The 18,946-nt window shown below is 49.4% G+C and overlaps 1 protein-coding gene across 4 annotated transcripts in view; it reads right to left on the bottom strand.

The window, feature by feature from the left end:
* Positions 1-2,145: 2,145 nt before the first annotated feature.
* The window catches only part of VWC2L (von Willebrand factor C domain containing 2 like), a 52,678-nt gene continuing 35,877 nt past the window's right edge, over positions 2,146-18,946 (bottom strand). For 3 of the 4 annotated variants that reach the window (XM_071562397.1, XM_071562400.1, XM_071562399.1), the window contains exon 4: positions 2,146-4,201. In XM_071562397.1, coding sequence (XP_071418498.1) covers positions 4,053-4,201 — 149 coding nt within the window. In that variant the 3' untranslated portion in view covers positions 2,146-4,052. The remainder of the gene's footprint in view (positions 4,202-18,946) is intronic. The other variant, XM_071562401.1, reaches the window with a different exon arrangement.

Below are 18,946 nucleotides of genomic sequence, written 5' to 3'. Positions count from 1 at the left end.
AAGCCCAGGGTTTTCCCAGGCTTAGCCTGGTTCTGAGCATGCCTTGCAGGCTCCTGGGGGAGAACAACATCACCCTTCTGGTGCTCCGCAGGTGATCCGGAGCTGAGTCGGTCCCTCCTTGGGGTGTGCAGGAAATTATCCTGTAATTATAAAACGATCTTGAGTAATGGCATATTAATGAGGACAGGGAAAGGTGATGATCTTGGAGTGGGCTTTCCCACTGCTGGGTGTAGGAGGGAGCTGTACACAGCTGCTGCTCTTGGGGGAGCAAAAAACGGCATCACATCAAAGAAGTGAGGCCTGGGAAGGACCATTTTTCTGGCTCTGGCTCTGTTCCTTCTCCACATTTCACTGCTACTCCTGCTGAAGGTGTTTCCTTCAAGCTCTCCTCTCTGACCTGCTTTTTTGCTCCAATTTGAGTCCTTTTAACTCCCTTTTCTTGCCACATCTCCTAAGTTTTATCATTTGTCTTCTCCCATCCTGTCCTCTTTATCCCTCACTTTTCCAACTCGTCAGCTCTACCTTCCCCTACTTTCTGCCCTACCAAGTCCCCTGCTCTTTGCTACCTCTCAGCATCTTTCCTCACTTTCATCTACCTTCTTTTCTCCATCTTCCACAAATACCTGTTGTATTTGAAGAGTGTCAGCCCAGGGAGATGGTAAGGACGGTGCCCATGGAGGAGGTTGTGCTCCCCTATCTAATAACATATGTATCAGGCACCTTTCCCTTCAGCTGGCAGCCTCTGGAAGCCCAAGACGAACCTTTCAACAAGATTAAAGAGATGGTATTAATTGCTATCGATCACGGGTCAACAAATTAAATTGCATCTGCAACTGCATCTCTGAAAGGTCTAAATGAGAATAGTAGTTAATGGGTCTGGCTGGCCCAGAGCTGTGATTAATTAAAGGCAGAAATGAACTACAACATTAAAAAAAAAAAGGCAGAAATGAAGGAGATTGGGATGAGGATGAAACTGTGGTGTATCTGGGGAGCACTTGATGGGATTTCAGTTCTGCTTCCACCCTGGCCTGAGATGGGCTGAGAGGAAGCAGAACCTGTGGCAATGTTTTTGGGGCTACTGCTTCAAGCATCCCAGTGCCATGGAAACACTGTCCACCACACGTTTTCCCAGCAAATCTGCTCTGTGCCCATCGCTCCTTCCTGCGATCCCACATCTTGCCCCACTGACTCCTCGGTGCATGGAGAGAGCTGTGGGATCCCTCAGCAGGACTGTGTGTCTGACACCACTGGATTTGGGGGAGTCAGATCCCTTCTCTGGTTCCAGCCAACATCTCATGGAGACCTTGCAGGCACGTCAGTCTGGATGGGATATGCAGGGCTTCCCCTCTTGTCACCCACCCACACACTCCAGCTCCCTGAGTGGTCCCTGGGATTTTTATTCTCCTTTTGTTTTAGACACAGTGCCCTGAAAGGGTGAAGGGGGAAAAATGGGCATTCCCATGTTGCTTAGCAATCCCACTGCTCTTCCCATGCTGGTCCAGCACTGCAGCATCCTGGTGGCAGCTGGGAGAAAAGTACTCCTGGGTGGGAGTAAGGGTTCCACAGTGACTCCTTGGGAAATAATGAAGTAGCACAGCATGGCATGGAGATGGTGCTTAATTAATAACGAAGGAAATAATAATATGTGGCACGTATAGAGCTGTACTTGTTCCAAGCACTGTACAAACATTAACTACAGTAATTAAGCTGTAATTAATTAGAGTAACTACTAATCAGTGTAAATAATGATGCATCTGGAGGTACCAAATGGAGTTTGTGAACTGAAAGCAAATTTCCATGTTCAGGAAATGGCATCAAGTATAAAATGGCACCAGTAAAAGGCAAAACCAGATGGAGGCTCAGGTGAGAGCCTGGGAGACAAGTTAGTCCAGGGCAGCTCCCAAAATGGGAATCCCAGTTTGGCAAATAAAGCTGCTTTACTGAGTTAGGGCTGAGATGCTCTCCGGGCAGCCCATCCTGTCCATAGGACTCTCATGGCTATTTCCAGGCTCCAAGCCCACTCCTCCCATGCCAGCAACACTCACCAACACTGGAGAGCTGGGGGCTGGAGCAAGGGATGAGATGGGCAATTGGGAGCTTGAGGGGCTGATGATCAGCAGAGTAAAATACACCACAAGTATGTAGTTTTGGGTTTCTTTGCTGGTTCACACACTTTATATTTAACAAAATAATTTTTTAATAATATAGTTTTTTACACATCAAATATTGTTTCTAGGACCCTCCCCCCATTTTTACAGATTTTTTTTTCTCACTGGTTTCAGGCACACTATTGTTTGAAAGTTTTGAAACCAGATAGTCATTGACAGGCAGCAGCTCACACAGCAATGGCGCCTCTGATGCTCAGCCTGCAGGAAGCCAGTGCACATCCCACCCCTGCCCTCCATAAAACACCAAAATGGGAAAGAAATAAAAATATAAAGGCAACAGTGTGTATAAACCGAGCCCAATGTGCTGATCCACTGGTGGAGGATGCTGTGGGGAGGATCTGCTGCTGCTGCTCCTGCTGCTGCTGCTTAGAGTAGGTGCTGAAGTCTGAACTCTGAACAAAACAAGCACCATCACCCTCATGGCCATGACAATAAAGCAGGGAACCAAGCGTGGACAGTTATGGGAAAGGCTCCTGCACTCACCTGGGCAGGCAGAGCAGGGAGATGACATTGGTGGCTTTTCTTTCACAGCATCGCTTGGAAGCTGCAGCCTGAGAAAGAAGGAGGTGCCACTGAAGAAAAGCCTGACAGGGACCCTCAGCTGCTGGCAGGAACCATGGGGACCTCTCCTCCTGCAGGCAGGCACAGAGCTGCATTCTAGAGACACCCCTCAGCAGCAGCTGATTCCCATGGATGTGGCCAGCCCAGCCCCATCTGCCTGGGCACTGTGCCTTGCTTTATCCCCAGCAGTATGGATGCTCCCAGGGAGAGCCAGGGCAGCTCCCTCCTCCTGCAGTGAAGGACCTGCCTGCCAGCTGAGCCAGTGTAGTGCTGCTACAGCTGTGGGACATTCCTGGCAACCTCCCTGTGTGTGGAGATCAGGTAAGTGTGACCCGCTGTTGCTGAAGGCAATGAAATGTTGTCTTTGGCTCCAGCAAGGGCAGCCTTGGTGCCAAGGGATGGGACAATGCAGGTGGACACAACCTCTGTCTGGGAACCAGGAACAGCTGGGACCCTCATCCATCACCCCTGATACCCCAGCCAGGAGTCCTCACACAGAGACCACCCGGGCAAGATGTTGCTTTCTCAGTGTCTTTCCAGTCCCTCCTGCCTGGCTGCCCTGTCCTGCCCTGCCCACACAGCCTCTGTGGGTTCCTGCTCCCATCAAGGTCACGGTGACTGTGTAGGTGTCTTTGACTTTATTGTCCCCACTCAGTGGGGAAAGTTTAACACAGATACAGCTCATGTCTTGGCTGTCTGGTCCATACCTGTGCATCTACCTCGGTCCTGCTGCAAGTTACATTCCAGTTGGTGTTTTTATTTAACCCCATCCTCCCCTTTCAATTTCTACCTTCCTCCTGTCCTTAGTGCCACTCCCGTTTATAGACAATAAAAATGCTCCATCCATCGCTTCACTCACAGCTGTATTGTCCCAATGATCCCAGCTTAGGAAGAGGCTTTAAAAAAAAATCACAATAGCAAAAACTCCTTAAATAAATAAATGTGAAAAACCCCACGATCCACACTGTAGAAAGTGAGAGTGGTGAATAGATCGTCCATTCGAAGGCATCACCAGTCCAAGAACTCCATGGGCTGTTCTTTTTTCCTCCCCAAATCTGACCACTGCATCCCTCCCAAGCACTGATAATTACAAAAGCAGAGGAGATACCTAGAGACCAGATACATAGTGTGCAAAGCCAGAGAGAGCAGGAGGGGGCACAGGGAGACCCTTTCCCGTGGGTACAAATCTCTGCTCGTGTGGAACCCTCGCAGGTTTTGCTGGTGACCCTGTTGCCGTGGCGGGAGGTCGGGCGCGGGGGCAGCATCGAGGCCGTTCCATCCTCATCGTCCTCAGCGGGTTGTTTGGCTGGCAGGGGGTCCCCACTACAGAGCCTGCTTGCCCTGGCACTCCCGCTTGGAGCACTGCGCCGGCTTCCACCAGTCCCCGTTGTGGCAGTGGCAGATATTGCAGTCGTCCACCTTCACCTCGATGCCGGCGGGAATGATCGTGGTTCCTGCAAAGCAGTTCGGACCTGCAAAAACACACGGGGCAAGAGTGATAAATACTTCTTTGGGTTTGGACTGGGTGCTGCAGCTCTGCTCCAGCTCCTGGGAGCAGGCAAGCGCTCAGCCCGCGCCCCTCGCTGTGCTCTGGCCACAGCACTGCCGAAAGCCACAGCAGTGCTCCAGCTGCTCCGTGCCGAGCCCTCGCCCCGCGGCCACCGCCTGCCTCACTTTGGCTGCCTTCTCGAAACTGTCCTCTCTTTCTGTACCTAACCCCTAGAACAAATGGCATCGGGTGCCCCATTCGGCACACTCTTGCCCAGTAATTTAGTATCTCTGCTTCATTTTGGCTGTGAGATGGACAGGACACAGCCCAGCCTTCGCTGCTCCATCCCGGTGAGCCTGCACTGAGCTGCAGGGACCAGGGCCAATTCATCCCATGGCAGCTGTACTCCATCACCAGGGATCCCCTCCAGCTTGGGGCTATTGACCATCAATGACTTGTAGCATCAAATTAGCAAAACAATTCACCTCTCAAATAAGCTTTCTGATAAAATCTATTTTTTTTTTCTTAAGAGTAATTCCTTTAATCTGCTCATTATTGGTTTGGGGTTTTTTGGTTTGGTTTTTCTTCTACTTCTTTGTTATACAGTATCTCAAAGCTGAGCAGCAAGTCAACAAGAATCTTATTTCCCAGTCACAGAATGGTTGGGGTTGGAAGGGACATTAAAGGCCTTTCCTCCTCATAAAAGCCCCACAAATACCCACTGCCCAGCTGTCCCTCTGCAAGCCCTCTCCACAGCCCCTCTCACTCCTGCCTCACTTGGTGCCAGGAGTTGATGTCAGAGCCAGCAGCACACACAGCATTTGATAGCACTGGGGAAGCACAAAGACATTTGACAAGTGTCCTGTGGCTCAAGTGCTGCTTTGAAATGTCACCCCTCAGCTGCCAGCAGTTCTAATCTGTGCCTCCAGTGCACAAGGTGCATGGGAAAGATGAGAGCCTCTACAGACATGAAATTATGGACAAGTTGTTGCTTAAGTCTTAGGCTTAAGGCTGTTTGAAAGGGAAAACAGGGTCTGTGTGAGGCTGGAAACAGGATGAGCTGTAACCAACCCAGAGCCAGAGTCTGATGTTTAACTATCTCAGAGAACTATTCACTTCATTTATTAGTGCCCTGACTTTATTAAGATGGTCCTCAGGACCCTTTGTTCAACAGGCCACGAGTTTGACAGGACTGAGCTTAACCAGACAATTCAGGGTCCCTGAGTGTTATTTGTGTTTAAGCAACCTCCTGACTTCATTAAAGGCCTCAATCAAATGCAGATCAGCTCTACAGCAACATTTCACATCCATCTTCAGGAAGCCACAACAGAAAGGCCTGACAAAGATGCCTCTGATGGCTCCAGTACCAGAATCTGGGGTGATGGGGTGTTGCCCAGGGCTGCTCCTTCCCCCACGGGCAGGACCTGGGAAGGCAGCCTGTGGCTCTGGGAAGGTCTGTGTTGCTCCACGATGTCCCCTCCTTTGCCCAGCCAGCATGTGAATCCACCAGGGTGCCATGGAGGAGCAGGCTTTTGCTCCAGAAATTCAATCTGCTTGTTGAGGTGACACAGGTCTGCGGGCAGTGGAGGAGCAATGCTCTCAAGTGGTGATGCTGTAAGTCTGCTTGAGCTGGGCTTTGGGCTGGACAAGCTTCAAAGGGCCTCTCCACCCTCAGTCATTCCACACCACAAAGAGTTTCAAAGCCAGGAGTTACCAGCCAAGAACACACAGCAATACAGAACAGCCAAACTCTACATGTGCACACATGCTCTGTGCTTTCCTTTGCAGGCATGTGGTTAACAACTCATGTCCTGTTTTGGTCACAAGTAGAAGATAGCCCAGGCTGGTGTCTCACCAGAAGATGCAGTCTCAGTTGGAAAGGCTGTAATTCCAGCTGTGGTATGTCTCTGGCAGCCCACTGAGGTTGTCATACTTTCCCACAGCTTTCGTGCCCTGTGCTCTCCATCACAGATTTAATTCTCTGCCTCCTGGAGCCTGGTGGGTGGTGGTGTGTCCTCACACCCAGCGTGGGCCAGGCTGGCTCATTTGCTGCCGTTCAGAGTCCGGGGTTCAAGCACAATAAAAGTACCAATAACTGTATCCAGCTGTATTTGAAGATGAAACAAGTGTCAGGGATGCCCAGCATGGGCAGCCTCCACACTACAGCCTGCTCTCCCAGAACAAAAAACAACCCCTATTCATTACAATTTAAACAAAAAGCTTCCTCTGGAGACAAGGGTGGCAAAGAAAGGGGAAGATGGTTTTCTCTCTTGTTGCCCTGTAGCTGCCTGTTAATCACCTCATTTGAGAAGCCAGTGCTGCCTGGACACCCACACCTGTCTCCAGACACAGCCTTCTCTGGGTTTATAGCAGGGCCAGTCCATTCCTGTGGCTGGAAACAGGAGGGAGGTGGGCTCTGACAGGAGCCACCAGGTTTGCTCACTCTCAGGTGAGCCAGCTTTGCCTCCCAGCCAGGGTTTGGGGACCCCACACCCCCCTCACAGGGTTTTGGCTGCATCCCTGCACTGAACTGGTGTAGGGGTCACTCAGCCAAGGGTGATTGAATTGGGACTGGCTGATGGGGTGCTGCCAGTGGTGAAGAGCTTATTTTGACTTGCATCCTGCTCATCTGTCCATTCATTCCATGGCTGCTCCATCACAGCCACAGCTGTCCTTCCCCCTCCCAGCTGCTCCAGGTCTCTCCTCCCTCTTGAGCTTCCCCAGGGAGCTCATGAGGAAAAGAAGTAATGATTAAACACCTGTCATTAATGTCTCTATCCCAAGATCAGGAGGAGGAGAAAGCAGACACCATGATGGAAAGGGGAGATGGATGAGAGGGATGTACTAAAAGCATCACCTGTGGCTTTGATGTCCCTTATTCTGGGGACAGAAGCACAGACACATCCCTACCCCAGCCAAGGACACATGGCAGCTCTGGAAATTAGTATTCAAACACTAATAATCTGCCCCTCTGATCTCTGGCATATAACGAGCCTGGAAGGACCTGGCAAGCACCTCTATGTCTAAGAGAAAATCCTTGGGATGCTGCCACCACCCCAAAGGGGCTGGGAAAGAGGGAAAATCACGGCTATTTGGATAAATCCGAGGGACTGATGGCTGGGAGGAACGCTGGGGTTTGGCCAAATGAGTCCTCACTGAGGTAACACCCACCATCCCTGGGCTGGCCAGGATCACCTGAGCACACCTAAGGAAGGAGCTGCACTCAGCCTTAACCAAGGCAAAAAAAAAATCACAGCAATTGGGGTTGTTTTCCTTTTTCTTGGCATTTAGCAAAATGAGTGAAAACCTGGCTTGGGGCTCTACTGACACTGCCCTCCTGTGGGATATTTTCCTGCCCTTTTGGGGCAGCCTCTCTCCTGTCAGACCTTAGTACTTGTAATTTAGGCCAACACTGCCCCTCCTCTGGACTGGTTTTCTCCCCGCATTCTCTCAAAACAACACTCTGCATTGCCAGAGTGAAATGGTTTCTTTTGCACACCACAGAGAGCTGGCTTGCACCCTCTCCCCACCTCTACAGAAACAGGGATTTCTAAGGGAAGGCAAAATTTCCACACTCCATTTGTGATAATTCAACTCAGATTCTCACTGCCTGAAATCCAATTTTCCAGCATGATCACTCAGTCTTTGGGTTTTTTTTTTTCCATTTAAACGTCTCCCACTTTCATACTGGAGAAGTGGACCCTGGTTGTCCACACTGGGATGCAGTGAGCATCTCACCTGTGGGGGTGGCACAAGAAAAAGGCACTCAGAGAGACACTGCACTGCTGAAATGTAGGTGAAAACATGCCCCAGCCAAGTCACCAGAGGTTTTCCAGAGACTCTGAGGTTTATAGAGCAGGAGCTATTGGTGGAGATATTATCCAGCACCTGGGGATCTGTGTGGCTTTGCCATGTGCAGCCCCTAAAGCCACTACCAGAGCCCACAGCAAGGAACTAAGTCCTTTCTTTGCTCTGCAGCAGAGCTCAACAGATTCCTCTAAATTCTCTAATCTTCTTCCTTCACAACATTTCAAAAGCTCAGAGCCCCAGCCCAGTGCTGCTGAGGACAGTCCTGAGCTTTTCCCAGTGTGGCTGCTTGGAGGAACAGGATGAGCCCAGGGTCTGCCAAATCCATGCCAAAAAACCCCCACAAAGGGTGAGGCAGATCAGCAACGTGGGGTTTTTAGAAATTATTATTCAAAGGAAGACTGTGCTCAGAAACATTTGATGACATGTCAAGCACATCAGGTTACTTATGATAATAGCAGCAGGAACAAGAAGCTGCTTTGGGCAAGGGATGTCATCCTGCTCTTGGTAAAAGCATCTTAAACCACGACTGTGATGATAACAGGACACTAATCACCCTTTTTCCTTGCCCAGAGAGACTGATGGGAGAAGTTTGCTGCTCCCACAGACAATGTAATTGTGAGATTTGCTTTGCTTAACTTAGTTAATACTCATAAAAGCCCACAGCACTCCAGGCTGTTTGCTAGAACAGCTGTGAAGAATTTTATGGAGATATATTAGAGACATTCAGATGCTGGTTTGATGGGGGAGATGTAAAAAAATCATAATAGGGTATGTTGTCTGGGGGGAATGATGGCAAATTCCACAACCATATGGCTGAGACCAGATAGCTGGGACATGACCCATGTGGAGCTGCTGAACTGCACCCCCGTTACAGAGGGAGTTGGGGTTGGTCTCTCTCTATCACCACGAGCACACCGTGTCCTGCTGAGGCCACACAGTCCCTCGGTGCTGGACACCAGTGCCCCCCCCAGCTCCCAGATGGGTTTTACTGAGCTCAGTAGCTCTGCCTGTGGCTTTCAGCAGTTCTGGTTTCAGCTTTGTGTGCAAAAAGAAGCAGTAAAAGGAAATCAAATGTTAATCAAACAGCAAGCACGACCCACTGCAGACCAACTGGGATATTCAGATTTGCCCTGGGGAGTGTCTGTCCCACACAAAGCTCATCACCTCCCCCAGAACCTCTCATGGTGCAGCTCCGGTTTCAGCAGGAGTTGTAGTTTCCTCTCATTTATATATATTCCAATGGTTATCCTGTCTCTCCTGCCACTCCTTTGAGAGCCTTTCCATCCTTTCAGGAGATATGAAAGCTGACTCCAAGAGAATTCAGCTTATTCAGTCAGATAACCTCAAGGAGAGAGGTGTTGATGGCTGTGCTTATCTGCCCAGCTTATGTAGCTGCTCAACAGCAACTCATTGAGCCAGCCATCCCTCAGGCTCCCCACAACTGAAGTTGCAATGGATAAGCAGACAACAGTGGTGCATCCACAATATCTAGGAATGGATTCAGCCTGGAAACATCCCTATGGATGCTCATTCAGCTCCATGATGCTCAATGACTTTGCTTTTGGAGCTTGACCATGAATGGAACAAGGTGTGGGGATTTACTGCAGGCAGCCCACGCTGAACTGGGGGAGATGGTTCTAGTGAGTGTGGCCAAGTGCCTTCCCAGTGGGAAGGTGGATTTTTCTCTCCATCTCTTCACAAAACAGGCATCTCACAGCCTTCACCATGACCATCCCACACCACAAGCCATGTGGTCTCCAGTGCTGGTGTCTGCTGCTCCCAGCATTGCTCAGCTGAAACAGCCCCTCACAAAGTGAGGATTACACCCAGAACCTTCACAAGGATGCTCATGGATCCCCAACAGAAAAAGAGGAAAAACACAGGAACACGAGTGCTCCCCAGACTCTGTCACAGAGGCAAGAAATGGCTGGTTGCCTGCACCTTGGGAATTTTTCCATGTCGAGGCTGAACTCTGTGCTCAGGAAGGAAGAAAATCCAGCATCTTGTATTTCATGATGGCCCCAGTTTCTGGAGGTTCACATGGCTCCTCTCTGCTGATCCTGCAGAATCTTCTCAAATGTTCCTTTAGCTCTGTCACCCCTGTTTAGGTGATCCCTTCAGATTGCAAGAAAAGAGCTCAATGTGTGGCTTTAATTAATATGCCAGGGAGAGAAGAAGTCTCACTTTCACTGCCTGGTATGGAGCACCAGCCCTGCTCTCCCTGGGGGGAGGAGAAGGCAGCAGGCAAAGCCAGAGGTGACACATAAAGAAATCAGCTGGTGATGCTGAGCTTTGCCTTGCTGAAAATGAAATTTGGTGATTCTCTGCAGGGGGAGCTGAAAACCCCACACAAAGATAACAGCCCTGGAGCTTTACTGCGTTAGAAAGAGGCCAAAGCTGAAGATCCTGACTCAGACTGAACCCTGAGGGTGTACTGGAAATGGGGCTGCCATGTGGGGGATGAGTTCTCACCCAGCCATGCCCAGCTGTGATACAATCTGTGGGTGATCATTCCTTGGTGGTGGCGGCAGGGCAGGCAGTCACTGTGGCTCTGCTCCTCCCTGCTCCTGGGGGGGATGGCCATGTCCCCCAGGCCATGGAGGACACAGCTCGTTGCAGACAGGAGGGGCTGCACTGGAGCACAGCCGTGTTTGCAGCGTGGGGATGTGGCAGTTGGTCACCAGCACAAACACAGACATGGTCTGCTAATCCTTCCCTGCTGCCGTGGGTACCTGCTGGGTGGCACTGGCATCCTGCAGGGACTGGGAACTTGCCAGGAGTGTGGCAGTGTCTCCTGGCAGGAGAGGGGCTCTGTCTCACCATGGGTGGGGGGCGAGTAGGGGGAGCAAGGGAAAAGCAGTGCTGGTTGCCTTGGCTGAAGACCAGTGAGAGAGGGTACTGGGGTGGAATTGCTGTGGGTTTCATCCATCCTCTCCTATGAGGTGAGGGATGAAAAGCAAAGGCAGGCATGGAAAGCTTTGGGGAGAAGTGTGAGTGAGCACAGGGGTAGTGGTGGCTCGAGCAATCTCCATGGCCCCTCTGCCACTCAGAAGCTCAGGAATTGCTGTTTCCCCCTTTTTTAGGGTTGCTGTTCATATTTTAAAATCCCCCAAGAAAGCCTTGCATGGTCCTGAAGTGTGTAGTTGTGTGTGCATATATACATATAAGCAAAGGCAAGAAGATTTAAAACATATCTACATTTCCCACAGCCTTTTTTCCTCCCTGTTGTTCCTGTGCTTTCAGCCCAAGTTTCCCTGGAAGGACAGGAGGCCTGTGCAGGCTTTCCCACCACATCTCAGCCTGTTCCAGTCTCCCTTCACCAGCACAGAGAGTGCAAATAGCTTGCAGTGAGGTGGGCATGTCCCCCCTTGCCCTTTCTGATGGAAGGAACCAAACCATGGATACATGCACTGATGGGCCAAGGGATGGATGCTGCTGCAGCCAGGCCACTTCTGCTTGGGGTGCTTCCACTTTCAGGCAGAGAATTGCATGATCATGCAATCAGAGTGGTTTGGGTTGGAAAGGACCTTAAAGCTCACCTCATTCCACCCCCTGCCATGGGCAGGGACACCTTCCACCAGCCCAGGTTGCTCCAGGCCCTGTCCAACCTGGCCTGGGACACTTCCAGGGATGGGGCAGCCACAGCTGCTCTGGGCAACTTGTGCCAGGGCCTGCCCACCCTCACAGGAAAGAATTTCTTTCTAATATCCAATCTAACCCTTCCCTCTGGCAGTTTAAAAACATTCCCCCTTGTCCTGTCACCCCATGGCTCCAAGTCATGGTAACAAGTGTCTCCTCCAGGTGACCCCAAGGTGGACTTTTCCTTTGCTGCCTTGTCCAGGACCACTGCAGAGGTGACACCTCCAATAAATGCCCCCAATTTCACTCTGTTCTCTAAAACATTGCAAAATGAGAGCCTTCTCTTTTTTTATCTGTCGACAAACCCCACTGGCTCTGGCTAAAAGCTCCTGGAGTCAGCTTCAGTACCTTCTAGACACCCACAAGCTTCCAATCCTGTGCACCATTGCCCCAAAGAATTACTCTCCTCTGAAGCTGATCTGCAGCTCCCTCCCATCATTCCTGCATATTTCACTGCTCACAAGATGATGCTAACAGCTCTTCTCAAGTACTGCCTATTTACAGGAGAGATTTTTCCAGCCATAATTCACATTACTGGGTGCCTGAAGATGTCTAAAAGTTATTTAATCTCTGCATTAAAAATATATATATATATCTGCATTATCCTTGTCCAAATTAAATCCAAGTTGCTCACTCTGAGCAGGCCCTACATCATTGGAAGGAATGCATTTAAAAGGCCAGGGGGAGGTGAAAAGCTCAATTCAGGGCAAAGGGATCATTCCACTGCCTTTTGCCAGTGATGCAGCCAGCACAGCAAAGACTAAACACACCAGCAGCTCCCAGCCAGCCCAGTGGGACAGGGAGCTGGTGCCCCACATCCCCTCCTGGCTCTCCCCACGCAGAGGTGTTCACATCATCCAGGCTTTGCTCAGGCAATCCCAAGCATCCTCTGCCTTGGAGTCTGAAGAATGCAGGGGACCCACTGGAGTCCCCTAAATTATGGCCTGGCACCCAGTGACACAGACTGAGTTAATCCTCACTGCTCTGCACCGCAGTTAGAAAATTACTGATAGCTCGTTATCCGTCTTAATCAGAAGCAGCAAACAAATGAGGGACAGGGAGACATCCAGAAGGGAATACATGGCATTACTCCTCCTTATTGATAGCACAGTTACTTAATTTGATGTGGAGACATAACTTCAGGCATCACTAACTACTGGAGCAGGAATGTTTTGGTGCAGGGAAGATCTATGGGTGCAATTTAAAAGCAGTCTGTTGGGGAGCAGTGACGTCCATCAGCAGTGATACAGATCTGAGCTGTGTGGACAGGCTGGAGACCATCACTCACACAGAGAACACACAGCAGCCCTTCCACAGCTCCAAAGCACCAGCTGGAAATCACGGCCCTGCTCCACTCCTCATCTGCTGGGTTTGTGGCATGAGCAGGACCCAGGCTGAGCACAGAATCACAGAATGGTTTAGGTTGGAGGGACCTTGCTGCTCATCCTGCTCCACTCCCTGCCATGGGCAGGGACACCTTCCAACCAAACCAGGTTCCTCCAAGCTCCCTCCAACCTGGCACTGAACACTTCTGCAGCCTTGAAGAGGACACACTGCCACTGAGGTCATGGAGGAGCCAGCACAGGATCAGCTCCCAGCAGCAGCACAGCAACTCCCAGGGCTCCAGACCCAGCTTTAAATACAGGGCTTTCCCCCCTTCTTTAATATAAAATGCAGGTTGGCATTTCCAAAGTCTCCTATGGGATTTGCACTCCAAATTCCTCTTCATTTTAAAAGGATCTATGTGTGCAAATACCCTGATCAACACTGAAAAGTTTAGTTCAGGGTAAAAAAACGACTCAGGCAACGGGCTTAGCATGGCATGGGCAGGAACTTTGCAACCAGAAGAGGGATTGGGAATCAGATTTTCACTGTGCACACTCAAGGCTGAAGAAGGAAAACAGAAACACCTCAAAGCCAGCAGTAACCATCTGTTAAGGGAGAAATATGTTTCAACATTTACCTGAGCAAACAAACAGGATTAGCTCTTAAAAATCTCTTTGCAGGCAACATAAAGCTTTGGGAGAATACCATAGATTTAAAAAAAAATACAGCTACATTGTAATTATGGGCCATGAAAGCGACTCCGAGGTCATTTTAACCTTTCAGGTAAGTAATAGCCTTTTAAAAAGTTGTCTAAATAGGTATTTCCCAAAATGAACTTCAACAGTGCTGAAGGTGCATTATTTTTTTAATGGTTCAAACATGGCAAATAATGTGAGGTGGATTTCTTTTTCAGCTGGTATCATATAGATTAATTTAAAAGAAATCAATTAATAAAACTATCATTAAACTACTGCATCAGCAAACAATGTTACCAGTAAAATCAACAGCCAGAGGGAAGCAAAGCTGGACCTCCCACAGACTAAGCCTGTAAGTGCAGAAAATGTATTTTATACATGTTGTGTCTCTGCTGCCTTCACCTTGACAGCTCAGCCCCTGAGAGCAGCCATGGAACAACGTGGCTTGAAGGCTCAGTCCAGGTGATCATGTCCTAGAGCCAGGATTTCCCCAGTCACTCAAGAAAGGAACTGGGGTGCAGAGCACAAACTTGGCCTGGGATCTGTTTGGATGTTCATCCTGCCCAGGGCAGCTCCCCAGGCACTGTCCTGGGACACTGTGAGGGAGCAGCAGCTCCAGAGGCAGCCACAGCCCCTTTTCCATGTGCACGTGGGAGGAAACCCTTATCTAGGGAAACCCTTATTGTCCAGGAACTGCCCAAGTGCCAGGTCTTTGCTCCCTGCCTGGGCATCCCCATTCAAAGGCCAAGGTTAACAACAAAAGAATAACAACCAGGACTTTTTCCTCTAGGTCTTTTGAGCTTTTAGCCAACTTATTCGCCTCTTGGTTGTGCTCCCTGTGAAAATATAATGATTTTTATGGCCCATTTTAACACTTTTATGTCTTTTTTTCTTCAGAAAAAAAATCCCACATTTGGTGTAAGAATTAAAACAGTATTTCATGCTTAACTGCAATCACAGATGATGTATGGAAGAGAGCTGGCTGCATGTCAACTCATATAAAGCCAGAATTGAATCTAACTTGGTCACTACAGCTGTGCATGATGTTTTATGGGGTGGGGTTTTTTTTCAGATCAGTCATAAATGAAGTGGAAATTGTGACTATGCTCATTTTGTATAAAACAGGAGGAAAAAATGTGGCAGAGAACCAGGACTGCTGCACATTTATCTGAGTTGTTCATTCAGATGTGGAGTCCCCTGCAAACCCAGCCCAGCGCTGGATGAGGAAGCTGCAGTGGCAGTGGCTGCCTGTTCCACAAGGGAACCTCTGCCCAAACCCCCTGCCCAGGGGAACGAGGGTTTCCTCAGCTGGGGGATGAACCTCCAGCTCCTGTCTGAAAAACAGCTCCATTGCAATCCAGATCCCTGTGGAATCGTGCTGTGGGATCAGTGTGACACTTCAGGGTATCAGCATGGGCCCTCTTCTGTTTCCCACCTGCTGACAGATTTTTCTGATGAAGGTTTTGAATGTGGGATTATGTCAAAAATGGGACTTCAAAGCAAAGATAAAACTTTCCATGTAAGGAAAGAGCTGCTGTGGAAACCATTTCTTTCTACTCTCAGCTCGTGTTTGAGTTCACAGATCACAGACAGACTATTCTGAGTTGGAAGGGACCCACAAGGATCATCGAGTCCAACTCTTAAGTCAATGGCCCACACAGGGGATTGAACCCATGAGCTTGGCATTATTACAACCAAGTTTTAACCAACTGAGTTGTTGGGTTTTCTGCTGCTGATTTTGAGGAGAACACAATTTGCACACTTTGTGTAACAGCAAACCCATCTCCTGCTGTCTTCACCACCATTCCCAGCACTCTGACCTCCATGGGCTTCACCACCATTCCCAGCACTCTGGCCTCCATGGGCTTCACCACCATTCCCAGCACTCTGGCCTCCATGGGCTTCACCACCATTCCCAGCACTCTGGCCTCCATGGGCTTCACCACCATTCCCAGCACTCTGGCCTCCATGGGCTTCACCACCATTCCCAGCACTCTGGCCTCCATGGGCTTCACCACCATTCCCAGCACTCTGACCTCCATGGGCTTCACCACCATTCCCAGCACTCTGACCTCCATGGGCTTCACCACCATTCCCAGCACTCTGACCTCCATGGGCTTCACCACCATTCCCAGCACTCTGACCTCCATGGGCTTCACCACTCTGGCCCCTGGACTCGATGATGGCCATGGAGGGTGAGACCCGAGTGAAAGATGAATTTAATAAAGAAGTACATGTATAACAATTTCCCTTCCAGTCAAAGGATGGATCTTCTGGAGGGTGTTTAACACAGCCCAGTGGCACCAGCCTCTGGATTTGCCTGGTTCTTATCACTAAAAATTCAGGTTGGGCTGCAGTGGCAGAGCTCCCACTTTATGCAAATCCATACAAATGATTGATTACCTGTACAAAGGGAATAACCACAATGGCAGAAACATTACTCCTTAATTTGTCCGGGGAATTTAATTACCTGCCTGTAGCATGGAAAAGGAAAATCAAGAAAACATCTGTCCTTCAACCCTACTGCAAGCAGCCAATAAGCCTGGTGCTAGAGAGGCAAGACATGGCACTGCTGTGCCAGAATGCATAACTCCTGAGGAAACAGCAGGAGGAGGAGGAGGAGGAAAAGGGTCAGGGCAGAATGGATGGATGGATGGATCTCAGTGACACATATGTGGAGAGCCAAGCACCACAAGGACGGGCACACCTTGGTCTGATGGACAGATGGGACAAGCAGAGCTCGGTGCTTCTGGAATAAACAGGCCCCTAAACCCTTCTGCTGGGACCTGTCCTGGTTTCTCCAGCAGCTGCAGAAGCAGCTTTTTTAATCCATGTTTTGTCCCCAGATTTTGCTCTTCCCATTACACTACCTGAATTTAATGGTATCCATGGCATTTCCACGGTGCTTCCTGATGGTGCTGTGCAAAGAGTCCAATTATTAATAGAAATAAAACAATGAGTGCTGGTTTGCATGTGAATAGTTGCATTTAACAAAATTATTCAAGGGAAAAGGATTGTCCTTTCCTTTGCTGTTAATTCTGGGTGTCACCACAAAAGCATAACCACAATACACGTGGGCTTTTGTACTCCAGCAGATGCCATGTGGTACCGTGGGGATGTTGGGGACAGGACAGTGACTCTGAGCTGTAAGGCAGCAGCCAGGAATGATGGAAGGCTGGGATACAGGTGGTCCTGCATCCCTCCCCCCATAATTTTCTGAAAGCTTCGTTATCCCTCACTCTGCCAGTCTGTTTTTATTATTTAATTACTGGATAAAACTGTTCCTCACCCTCCGGTCTCAGTGACACCACAGTACCCAAGTGACTCAGGCCAGGGCCCGTTATCCTCACAGCATCCCCAGGGGTTCAGGGGAGTGCCCTGTGAGAGGGGAACGGGCATGGCTGGAACCAAACCCAGCAGACAACTCCTTTTAACAAAACTTGCAGGAACATGAAGGTTTGAAGCTGCAAACTGCTTTCTCAAGGGTGATGGGAAGTGGTTCAGATCTCGCTGGCAGGGGGAGGGAACTGTGGGACAGAGCTGCAAAGTGATGGACAGTGACTCCCAAATGAAACGCCCATTTGGAAGTGCTTCCACACCTTTTAGCAAGTGTTCCTTGCCTTCTTTTTCCTGCATTCATTTTGTCCTTTAGGATTTTTTTAAAGCCAGAAGGGGGATTTACTGACCTGATGAGTTAATGATTTTAGAAAACACCTAAAAAATGCTTCAGTTCAAAAGATTGATGTTTCCTATTGTATTTTTTTAATGCCAATTAATTACTTAATTCATTAGCAATGTAACACAAGAATGGTCTTTGAAAACCTGCTGCTTTGTGTAGATGCCTTTAATTATGGATAATTAAATACTGTGGAAGGACCTGATTATACCTCTGAGCATTTTCTAATCTGGAAAATGAAACACACTCCTGAACACACCTAACACAAGCCGAGCTCAATAACCACAACAAGTGACAAAAGATGGGAAAATGAGCACCCCAAAAGCCCACGACTAAAAGAGGGTGGGGAAAAAACCGAGGGCTCTGTGCCCACCCTGACAGGATTGCAGCAGTCCCTGCCTCGTTGGGAATGTGGAAGCCCAAGCTCAGCAAGGAGCTGCTGCAGCCAGAGAGCAAACACGGGCCCAGGGCAGCCTGAGGTTAACACTTGGTGAAGTTGGGAACAGATTTCCAGATGGTCCTTTGTACATATGGCAGCAATAGCCAAAACTGCTAAAAAGAGCAAAGCACTCTCCACATGTAGTCATAGTTGACCTTGAAAGATGAGAACTTGCCAACATCAAAAGTTACTCCATTAGTTTGGCTTTGCATTCCTCCTCTTGTTTTTTGGGGTTTTTTTGCCCCTTTTTCTCCTCTTTGCTCCTCCACAGAAATGGCAGTAAGGAAGTCAGCATCCAGAGGGCTGCAATAACCAGACCTGCTGTCTCAGAAAGAGTTTTAATCCCAGAAGAAAGTCAGGGGAATGTTTGTTTTGAAGACACCCTTCCAGACAGATCCCCTCCCTTCCGTGGCCGAGATCCTACGGCAGGACTCAGAGAGGTTTATTTTTGGCTTGAGAGGAAGGAGGGGCACTGATGTCTAAATAAAGCTGATTTGTTCTGTCACACCATGCAGGAGCCTCGCTGTGTGTGCCTTCCCTTCCCCTCCCAGCATCCTACTGGTACCACAGCCATCCCCATCCCTCCTGCACTCTCAGCAACCAGCTGCCTTCTGCCTCCATCAAACCCCACTGACTGTGGTGCCTTTGGTGAGAAAATCATGCTGTGGGCTTTTCAGTGCCAGGGGCCAGTCCTGCTCGCTGGCAGAGCTCTGGTTTTGCTGCAGGGAAGCCTGACCCAAGCCCCTCGTGATGGTGTGTTATCCATAGGGGGCTGTTCTGCACCGTACAGCAGCTGAGCCCTCAGCCAGTGAGACCAAATTCTTCTGGAGAGCCCAGGCCAGGGCTGGGTAAACCTCCCACACGTGCTTTCAAGAGCAAACAGCATCTGTTTATTCCCCCTGACTCTTACTTTGGCATCCTTCCTCCCTGGGCAGTCGTGACGTGATTGCCAAACCCAGTGAACTCTTGCTTTATCCAGGGTATTTCTCAGCTGGAAAATTTTGGGAATAAAAGCGGTATAGGTCTTGTGAAACCTTAGGGGCAGAGTGACATGAGGGGGACAAATAAATGTGGGCTATTCACTCTGGCACTGATTGAACTGGAGAGACAAAAAGAAGGAAAATGTTGCCCTTAACATGGGCT

The sequence above is a fragment of the Pithys albifrons genome, chromosome 8 (assembly GCF_047495875.1).
Source record: "Pithys albifrons albifrons isolate INPA30051 chromosome 8, PitAlb_v1, whole genome shotgun sequence".
NCBI classification, from domain to species: domain Eukaryota; kingdom Metazoa; phylum Chordata; class Aves; order Passeriformes; family Thamnophilidae; genus Pithys; species Pithys albifrons.
This window is presented reverse-complemented; position numbering and strand designations above follow the sequence as displayed.